At 34.7% G+C, this 11,434-nt stretch overlaps 1 protein-coding gene across 1 annotated transcript; it reads right to left on the bottom strand.

Annotated features, from left to right (window-relative positions):
* Positions 1-9,136: 9,136 nt before the first annotated feature.
* LOC105444402 (allatostatin-A receptor-like) lies at positions 9,137-10,260 on the bottom strand. Its single transcript, XM_011678616.2, has 2 exons — positions 9,842-10,260; positions 9,137-9,491 (listed from the first exon to the last, which is right to left on the bottom strand). The coding sequence occupies exons 1-2, from the start codon at positions 10,258-10,260 to the stop codon at positions 9,137-9,139; spliced, it is 774 nt and encodes a 257-aa protein (XP_011676918.2).
* Between the last annotated feature and the right edge of the window lie 1,174 nt (positions 10,261-11,434).

Here is an 11,434-nt window from a genome sequence, read left to right as displayed (position 1 = left end):
TGATGGTGAAGGCATAATTCTATATACTGTACATATATTGTTTTGTTCTTAGTTTCAAGGACATTTTTTAATAATTTAGGACATCATTGAGTTGTTTACTGGGAAAATGCGTAAAACATGTGAATTGTGTAAACAATCTAAATTACCTTTCTCTGTATATACAATCCCTGATTTTCGTACCTTCCTCTATCTCTATTTGCCCATTATGCATTTATAATTCATTTATTCATTCAGTCATTCATTCGGCTAGGTTTATTGAAAGAAATTTCCGGGTAAATCAGTCCAAAGATTGAATACATTCAAAATGTTCATAGTTGTAACATTCACCAAAATTGACTAGGAACAACATATTGGGAAAAGAAATGAAGAAAAATTGTTTTACATGTTGCACCTCAAATTGATGATAAAAATCCAATAATAACGAGAAGGAAAAAAAAGAGAATTAACAAGCTGGGGAAGACGACAGAGAAAAGAGAGAGGAAGAGAAGGATATATTGAGAAAAGGTAAAACATTGAAGAGTGCCATTTCATTTGCTCGTGTCTTATATTTGAATCATAATACAAGCGACAAAATGATTATTTTTGAAATATAGGGTATGTATATATATATATATATATATAGTTACGAATACATACATAAATACCTTTACTATGTTCATAAGTTAGCAGACTGAACATGACAGTGAAATAGAAACCAATGATTTAGCTTGAAACTATACAACCAGTCTAACATCGTCACTATTTTGGCAGCAAGGAATCACCCGCTGTATAAAGGGGGAAAAGAAATGTTATTTTAGTCTATAGTCCAAAGATGTGAGAATAACACACATATGTGTTGAATTTCATGATCAATTTAAATTCAAATTACTCATTGAAGTATTAATTGCGTTAATGTATATATTGATATGCTTTATGTCTGACTAAGAAGTTTAGTGTAAGTGTACAAAATGTTTGAACAATTATTTGTCACATTATGTATACAATGAAGTTAACAAACGAAATCTACTGTACTTATTAAGAACTCATTTGTATCCTTTAATTGGAAAGGAAATCAATGTATTATATACTTAGTTTCTAATACATGCTGTAGTTTATCTTATTAGTATGCATTAAAGTTAATTCCACTTACTAGGTTTATGATTCGTTCATAGTAGATTAATTAACTTTCTTTATTATATTTGTTAAGAGTATAGATACACCCCAATGTTATTCGCTATAAAAGCATGATTATTATTATGGAATTATATCAGTTATCATCTTCCATTCAAATTATGTTACGAATTTCATGTTCGATTTCATTATTTTTTTCTTTAAGGGGATAGAAGAAATAAACTGGAGTTATGAATTTGATCACTGAAATTTCCAGAAAGTTGTTCTTTGTCCAGTGTCATTGGTGTGAGAAAAAAAATCAAAAAGAAGTAAAAGACCGAGTAATTAAAAGTATTGATTTTGGAGAATCCATGTCAGGTATATAGAAGCTTTTGTTGATGATATTCGTATAATATGTCAGCGAGCGTAAAGGTCAGCAATCATTAATAAATATAATTATACAAAACAAAAAACTAGAGGGACCGTTTTTGCCATGACAAAGTATGAGTAAAGACTGCCCTTACTCCAGCTCCCGACGTCAAACTGTCTTAATCATTCTTTGCATCTAACGACAGACTTGTTTCCAAGTATTCATCAAATACTGAGCGCCTTTAAACTAAATCTGCTTGCTTTTTCTTCGTCATTGACAAAAGAATATTAATATAATAATGATGAACGTGCTAATAATAATGATGATGATGATAATGGTAATGATTTGAACGTATAATAATGAAAATAATAATGCTAATGATGTTGATGATAACAATGCAAGCTTCAATAGCAAACTAAGCTAATAGAAAGCAGACATTTCAGAGAATCACATTGCTGAAAGTATAGTAAGGGAACTTTAAATTGGCGTAATCGGTAATGTCACTGTGATTTAGCCGAACAACTTCCGATTTGTTCCAACAAACAAACGCTCTAAATGTTTTTTTTTTCCTTTAACATGTAGGACTTGAGAGTGTCTTTTCTCTCTACAGGACATATGGTATCTTGCTATCCATAACATATTTTGAGTAGTGCCCCAAGGAAGAAGGGACTTTCAGGTTCGGAGAAGAAAAAACAGAAATCTATTATATTTGTGTACACGACAAATGAAGGAGTTGTCCGTGAGTACGTCACAATGCACTGACCAATAGCCATTTTGAGATTCACATAGCTAGGGATCTCATATTTCTTATTATTGGTCCAGTTTATTTCAAGTTTCGTCAATCTGTTTCTCTGATTTGTTTTGCTTTCATATAAATGAACTGATTACGAAGATTGGATTGCCCTTTAATATAACGTTTCTAAACGTATAGTCCTGTATGGATCCTTACAAATAGTTACCAGCGAGAGAAAGTTTTCCAGAGAGAGGAGAGAGGAAGATGAAATGTAATGAAATGTAATGAAAAAGGAATGGAAGAGGAGTGGTGTAGCGTGGGCTAAGTCATGGGGGGGGGGGGTGGCATCAGTCTTTACTCTTCTAGATCAGTGTTTTACAACTTTTTTGGGGGATGTGTGTGTGTTATTGGGATTTTACAAACGTGTATCAATCAGATATGATTATTGACGTCTGGGGACCGACCTTTAACGTCACCATCCGAAAGACGTGACTCGGTTCCGAACCTGCGTCCTCGGCTGAATCAGTTTATAACTTCCACTGTTAGCTGGATTACAGGCGCACGCCACAACGCCTAGTTGAGTTAGGGGTCGTGACTGCACCCTTTTCCTCAAGAAATTGCATGCTCTCGCGGTTTCTAACCTTCGGTTTTCACTAACTCAACATTATTCCATCATTTCTTTTTATATATTACCTAATTCCTTTTATGGCACCCCAATAGATGTCTTGCGGCACCCCGGTTGAAAAATGGGGTTGAAAAAGGGGGTTGATTGAACAGGCAGGGAGGGGTTGTACTCCTTGCCCCTTTAGAAGCGGAAAAAGTTGCATTTTAAGTGAAACGGACACAAATACATACATACACACACACACACACACACACACCCGCACACACACACACACACTCTCTCTCTCTCTCCATCTCTTTCTCTCTCTCTCTCTCTCTCTTCTCTCTTTCCGTCCCCTTACTTATATGTCTTCTTTGTCCTTATTTCCATTTCTTCTCTGCTGTACACCACATCTAGGACGCCGATCTGATCACCCCAAAACATTTTCGATAATTTTACAAACATTATGTATTATCAAGGAGATGTGTTTTTACAGCAAACATCTAACTGTTATTATTGTACAACCTTGTCAACTGTTTTTGTTAGTAGTGATTGGGTCGACCCTGTTGTGCCTTGAATAAACGTTACCAACTATTAACTAAATATGTCCTCATTAAATAAACTGGATTTGAACTTTATGTCGACCATATATACCCAGTCTGTTGTCTGAAACTATTAACAGAAATACTTATCCAGGAGTTTGCAGCATATTTCAATTATATGCAATGGTCGAATATATATTTAATGGCGCCTCTCCAACAGAAGTAGGGCATGTGTAGAGCTCGACACATTTTCGTACATATTGATACAGAATATGTCATACACTCATATACGCTGTGAAATAAACGTATCTGTGATTTCACCCTTGAAGCGTTTGCTATCAACACAATACCCAAAGCTATTTTCCCAGCTATAATATCTACAGGCAAACGGAGAACGTAATATCGGCAGAACTGCTTGCTCCTTAACCCACAAGGGCCTATAGTATTTGCAAACCCCAATCCTTACTATCTAAATTATTTGATAATATAAAAAAAAACACTGTTTAAAGCCCCATGTTACTACTTATAGCTACTTGCGCCCTCTATATAGCAAACAGTGCCTAATCGGTGACCATTAGTCCCCCATGATCCTCTTTTTCTTATGTTAAGTAAGAGCTGATTTGATGAGATAACCAACTGCCAGTGACCTTGCAGGGGGGTCTAATCCCTCCTGTAAACGAGTACAGATGGGCTTTAATGGCTGTTACTTCATCAATCCAGAAGTTATTATTATTATTGTAATTACTATAACTATTACTATTTATATTACTATTTCTATTACAATCACTATCATTATTACCATTACTTTTACTATCATCATCATTACTATCATTATTGATTTAGCTATCAACTTTGAGAATAAGCAAGAGATTGAAATTACTACCATGAGTGAAAGGAGGAAATAGATTTCAGCTTCCTGAATGCATCTTAGAGGAGTTAGATTGCTTTGCTTATAGTATTTGAAAACAATACTGTTTTAAAGCGTGTGGTAACGTGACAATTATCAATTATGAGAACTTGTCTCCAGTATCTATTGAATTGATGATAAATGGTTTCAGGTAAAGCTTTACGCGTGTCAAAAGGTTATACACTTTCCGAGGTTTGTTCTCCCTGTACGTTTCTTGAATTTGGTGTACACTGCATTTCCTCTACGCCCTTTACTGAACATTAATCAGACTTTATAATACAACTCTGTACATGTGCCTGATCTTGTACAAGCTTTGCTTTTCATTTAGGCTCCTCACATTGTACATGGTTTTTATATTGCCCTGTCATATCTACACTTCCCTCGTAACATCTTGATGTTAACCATACATTATACTTCGAATACTAATAATAATGGTGGCTTCCTATAGAGCGCACCAGCTCCGAAAGGCATGACGCTCATGGCGCTATACATGCGAATCCAAATACACAAGAAGGTACACTATATCTACACAATATTAACATATTGAATCTAAAGCATTAAACTAGAGGAAATATGAAATACAAACTTACGAATATATAACGAGAGGAACAAGAACAAGAAGTACACAGAATCGTTGCTCTATTCAGCACCGGTAATTTTTTTTAAAATATATTGTTATAATGATTATTATTATTCCTATTACTATTATGATAACGATGACAATTAGTATTATTATTGTAAAAAATTATATGTATTTTATTTAAATCTTTATTCTATTTGTAGGCTGTAATGTGTGTTACATACATCTTTTTATGGAAATATGAAGAACATCTTAACTTTATCTTGAAAATTGATTTAAAACAATGTCTTCCTACAACTTTTCTTTTGTGATTCCAAGTCCGTGTTACATCTATTATTTAAGAACTTATTTATAAACATACTCCAGTACGTACTCTTTAATCGTCATCGCAACATCTTCTGGTTGTACACCCTGTAAACATGAATACACACGGAAACGTCTCCTTCATGGTATCAATTCCTGCTCTGTGGAATTCTCTACCCATTACCATTAGACATATCTTTTCTCTCGATACTTTTAAGAAAGCCTTTTAGACCTACAATTTCTTACACTGATTGATTGGTTGCCTTTTTATTCTTATTTCATGCAAACTTTACAAAGAACAATACATTTTACGCAACATTAACGTTTCTTTAAGTAATATGGAAATAAATAATATGGAATCATAGTTATAAATAATATGAATGAATTTTCTGTAAATCAATAAATAGGGAAATGAAAAAGGAACCTACTTAAAAGCTAGGGTGCAAGATGAAAAGCAAACATCAATGATTGACACAAATATTCAATACAAATGATAGCTTTCGATTGGGTCATTCTTCTTACTTATGGAGAGAAAAAAGTTTAAGTGTATACCAAAGTCGGTCTCTCTTTCGCTTCGGAAGGGTGGTCCAAAGTCTGGGTCCCTTAAAAGTAAAATTTATATTAGCAAGTAGGGTTCTCATTTTATGAAGTTGATGGGAGCCCGCTGAAATGATGGGCGTAGTTGTGTAATTCGGTATTTGTCCTAAACGTTGCTAAAAGAACTTCCGGTGACTCGTTTCCCCAAATCCCCAAACATAGAAAACAGATCACGTATCTTAAATATTTTGTTCGAGTAAACAAAAATAAAATAGTGTATCTGAATGTCATCGAAAGTTTGAATGACTGATAATACGTATTGTTGTTTTTCTGAAGAAGTAGGATTCTACCCAGTAACGAGCCCCAGGCTAAAATTGGGTATAGCACAACAAAAATAATTACAACAAACGCATGTTATCTGATGATTGTAAATGATCAAGCTTTATGAAAGCTTCAAAAAACAAAAAACTGAATTGAAATCGGTCAATGCGTTGTGATTTTATACAACTTTTTTGATATCGCAAAATTAACGGAAAACCTGCCAGAAATGGTCAAATTGGCAAAAATGGAAAAATTCGACAAAGTTGACAACTGAATTCATCACTTTCTTGGACACAAATAATAAATTAAATTATCAGACACTAAAATATCATCTTTGTGGTAAAAATACAAAAAAGAAAATTCATATACCTATTACCGTTTTGAAGCCAACAAAAAAAGTAATTTTTGCCATTTTTGCGAAACTGCAGATATGAAAAAGTTGTGAAAATAACTAAGTCCGCCTAATTAATATGCGCATATGTAATCAAATCAAAACCGAACACAATACATCAGTGAAACCTATGTATATCAGACAGGTATGGAAATGTATTTCATTTGAAATATTAAAAAATCATGAATATTCATCAAATATGCAAATGAGGTCATTTCAGCTAATTATATATTCGTGCACTCATTATGCAAATTAGGAAAGTCAAACCGTTCATTTTTTGGCATTTTTTAAATCATATACATAGATCATATTTACACCAAATATTAACCTTAAATTCCAAATATTTTTGCAATGCCAATAAAATATGGCAATGGAAATTACTTGGATCACTGTCACAGCCATTTCCTCATGTGTTTCACATATTATTCAGAAAAAAGATCACATGATAAGAATTTGCAGACTTTCAGCTATATCACAGTATATTTGTATTTTTTAAAAGATGTCAGATTTGAGAATTTATGACGATTTTCCGAGAAACCATTCAACATGCAATAACATTCCACAGGGACTGAATTTCAGAGTAACAAAAAGTTTGGTGACCCCAGTACAATTTGATTTAATGAGTGAAACACGTGAGGATATAACATTTTTTTTGTAGGGGAGTTTTATACATTGTGGTGCTTTTTCACCACGCAGAATAACAATGCAAGTCAATGGGAGATCAGCGGGCCATGTCACACATGGCTGAAAAGACAATATTCTAAATAAATAATTTAACCGTTTTCCCACATGCCTATAAAAATGAAACTACACAGAATTGTATGCTTGAAATATATGTGAAATAATTTTTTTTAAATATTCAGTTTTTTTTAAAATAAATTTTTAAAAAATTGCTATTTCTACCAACTGACTGCTGTTGTGTGGGTGTGTGTGTGTGTGCATGGGGCAGACTGTGTGCACAGACATTGTAATCACCCTACTAAAATGTCATAATTCAAGCAAGATATCTTTCCTAAGAATTTTGTATTAGAAACCCTTTTACCAACAGCAATATCAAGATATTTTTCTAGTTAAGTTATCCATTATATTACTAAACAACATTTAGTTTTCAATAAATCAAGTGATAATTTAATAGTTCTGCTCCAATTTGTTATAGCTTTCATTTCAAAACTAATTGTTGTGGGTAAGATCTCAGGTTATCTGTGTGAAAAGAAAATATTAGAATCGTCTAGAATCGTCTGCAAAATATTTGATGACCTGTAGAAGTCATTAATATATATATATATATATATAAAATAAACAATGTTGGGTCTAGAATTGATCCCTGAGGTACACCGCAGTTTATGGAATTAATACCTGAATAAACACCATCAATAACTATATGTTGTTTTCTATTGTGGAGGTAGTTCCTAAACCACTCCGAGGCTTTCCTCTTATTCCATACTTTGAGAGTTTGTAAAACAGGATATGATGGTTATCAAAAGCCTTGGATAAGTCCAGGAACACCCCCACCGTATTTTCGAATGTATCAATGGAACATGCTCCTTATTGACTAACGTACACAATTAAACGATAACATGTGTTTTATTGTAGTTTGCTCATAAACCAAATTGCGAATCGTATACAAAATACCATGAAGTGAGAACATCAACTGTTCGAAAATAAACAATTTGTTCAAGAATTTGAGATAGCCATCTCAATAAAGATATTGGTCTTTAATTTCCCAACTGTAGTGGATCCCCTTTCTTAAAAATGGGAACTAATTTAGCAAATTTCACAGCTTAAAGATACTATGTCCCTTTTACAGCCAACATCAAATTCTGTAGAACTTTGCAGGAATTGTTTATATGTCATGTATGTCCTATCTGTGGAATTTAAACGTTAGCAGTGTCCTCATATTCAAATTATGCAAGGAAACCCGTTTACTTGCTAGACTTCACTGTCAGACACTATTGAGTGACTGACTAGCCCTTTTTCACCTTTGGTAATAAAATACATAAATGAGCTGTAAAGGGTACATGAGCATTTGTTTGTCTACATCAATAACCCACTTCTTAAAATCAAACTATTACTTACTGGCTCTATAGCTCCTAAGTCAATTTGACAACTAATAGTCGTTATTTTCCCACTTAAAGACTTTTTCAAGCCCTTTTTCTTTTAGGGAAGTTCTAAATTAGTATTGTCTTTCAAATGCCGTTGGGATTTAACCTTTTCGTTTTTTGGGCCTGCAAATGGGACATAGTACTTTTAAGGAAACAAAAACAAAAGACAAACTAAATTGTGAATTAAGGGTTGAACACTATAACATGGTGCGAATTATTTTCTAGAGACATTAACTAATTTCGATAAAACCAGAACTCTGCTTATTTTGCATTCCAGTAGTATTTCTATTTTTGAGTATTTTTTTAAATTTTCTCCAAGTTTATAATGTAAAGCGCATAAAGAATTAAGTTGTAATTATTATGCGCTATACAAGTTTAAAGTTTTTATAGTCCTTTAAACATCTAATTTTTGAAGCTGAATATCATTCGAACTTTTATGCACTGTAATTTGCGAATGTCTGTATTGTAAAATAACTCAAAATGAAAATGTGTTCATCTGCATTTAGTTGGACATGATAACTAGCCTGTCACCACGTCTACTTTGATGGGGGTAGTACCATGAGTATAAATTAACGTTCTGGTGGTAACAGTAAAAAGTATTATAGTTACCTTATTCAGTACATTATCTAAAAAGTCGCAGAAATTATAGGTACCTATTCAATTTAAGAGTTCTCCAAAGCTGGATGATATCCTCAAGTTTGGCAATATTTGGCCGCCGATGGTGCTTAACTTGACGACATCTCTTTTATTTATAAGTTTAGAACTTTTGGTAGCATTGCAAGTGAGCATGTCCTTGAGAGCCTCTCGAAATTCGGGATACCTCGCTGCGTAGATGATCGGGTTCGCGCAGGAGTTGTAGAAGCCCAGGACTGTTAGCATTGAATGGAGATGGCTGTTTATGTAAGATTCAGGAAACCAACCGATTTTATAACCCAAATATGCAATGGGGTTCGGAGTCCAACAGACAAGATAGATGAGGATGACGACCAGCATCATCTTCAGGACGCGATTTCTGGCCACGATATGGAAAGATGGCATTGTTTTCCATTGAGGCTGTTGGTCACGCCTTTAAAGTGGTTGGAGCGGTGAGTAAGCTTGCGAGCGATTAGAACCTGGGTAATTAGCATGGTGAGACAAGGGACAACGAGGAGGAGGCAGAACCAATTGAAAGCTACAATGGTTTGTGTCAAGCGGTTTATGTACTGCTCCTTGCACTTGTTGGTAAAGGTGTCAACAGTATACGCGAAGAAAGTGAACAGTTGAGATAAGACGGAATGGACCCATATGAAACCGATGAGGGTCGAGACACGACGTCGAGTGATGAAGCGCTTGAAATGAAGAGGATAGACCACTGCAATGTACCGTTCTACAGATATAGACATCAGGCGGTTTGCTGAGGCCGTTATGGAAGCCCAGAGTAGGCTTTGCGTGAAGACAAGTCTGCAGTAGACCTCACCCAACCAGGTCTTAGGAATGTACACTGTCATGGGGATGGGAATGAGGAAAACCAAAGTAAGGAAGTCTGCAAAAGCCAATCCACTGATCAGGGTATCTGTTGCTTTGTTTTTACTTCGGCGATGAAAAAGAACAACGATCACCAGGAAGTTTCCTACAATTCCTGTGATTGCCGAGATTAGCTGTATAATGACCAACCATGACCAGTCCATCGGGCACCAGGAGAAGTTTAAAATGATCGTGTTCTCACCGAATCCTACGTGGGTTTCGAAAGATAGACCACAATCAACAGTTGTAGAGTTGAATATAACACGTTGTTCCGTCATCGTTTGTGTCTTATTCATGATCGAAAGTGACGATACCGTCGATCCACCTCCCCCGATGACCACTAGTGAAGTCGTCTGAACAATTGTTCAGCATTTCCTCTAGTCTCTCATGTTAGATTGGTGTTCTCTACGATTTCCGACCATAGAACAGACTCAACTACCGCAACTGACCACAGTAAAGATATCAGCAATGTTACAAACTGGTTAATGCTTTCGACATCGTCATTTCTTTGGCTGTGCTTTTCTAAATCCTTGCTTTCCTCGTTATAGTCTTCGGGGAGAGTGCATATTCTAAACGATACAGATACCACAACTGATCTTGACATTTATGAAATATGACAACTGAAAATCCTCAGAATCGTGATTTACTACATAGGAAACACGTTGGTGATAATGATCTGTTCAAGCCAAAGATGAGCGATCCTTCCCCGAATAAGATGGATCTCCAAACATTAGAAAGAGAAGAAAACAATATGCGGAAATTGTTCATACATCTCCCACATTATCCTCATCGGTCAGTTGACGAAATTAAACTAAAACTGTGCAATTTAGGCCTGATGTTGATCGATGGTCTGACTTGATTTGACGTTCATTTATTTTCCATATACTCTACATCATCACACATCTATATGAAATTTTAACATGTATGGTCATATAAAATCATACATAAAAAGAGGTCGTCATATCATAATCGCAGCTTGAGCTGGCGTCCTCATTGGTTCATTGTAATGTAACTGAATACATGGCAAACATAAATGACAAATTGTTGGTCATGCCTAATTAGATTTGATGTTCATTTACTTTTTATATGCATCATCCCACATATTTAAAGTTCCAACATGACATGTTTAGTCACCTAAATTATACACAGAACAAACAGGAATCGTCATAATTATATGCACAATTGACTGTTTAAGAAATAATTGAGTGGAGCGGTGAAAGAGAGATAGGCAAAAAAATCATATAAAGAGGAAAGCGTGGACGATAAAATGAGTCTCGTAAAGTAGTAATTGGAGAGGTAATTACATTGACGTTTGATTAGCAATCATATTGTAATCAAACATTGACCCATTAAGGCCTGTCAAGTACAGCTATCGAAACGTCATTTTGTTTACAATCACGATTGATAGGTTTGCAAAATGCAGTGAAATTGGTTTTGTATTCTGTCTTCCAC

Source organism: Strongylocentrotus purpuratus, unplaced genomic scaffold (assembly GCF_000002235.5).
Source record: "Strongylocentrotus purpuratus isolate Spur 01 unplaced genomic scaffold, Spur_5.0 spur5_scaffold_14, whole genome shotgun sequence".
Classification (NCBI taxonomy): domain Eukaryota; kingdom Metazoa; phylum Echinodermata; class Echinoidea; order Camarodonta; family Strongylocentrotidae; genus Strongylocentrotus; species Strongylocentrotus purpuratus.
The sequence above is the reverse complement of the archived record's forward strand: the minus strand, read 5'-3'. Positions and strand labels throughout refer to the sequence as shown.

Coding starts and splice junctions, on each gene's coding strand:
- LOC105444402 (XM_011678616.2), bottom strand. CDS start 10,260: ATGACGGAACAACGTGTTATATTCAACTCTACAACTGTTGATTGTGGT. Junction 9,492..9,841: donor ATGTCTATATCTGTAGAACG/GTACATTGCAGT, acceptor TATCGTGGCCAG/AAATCGCGTCCTGAAGATGA.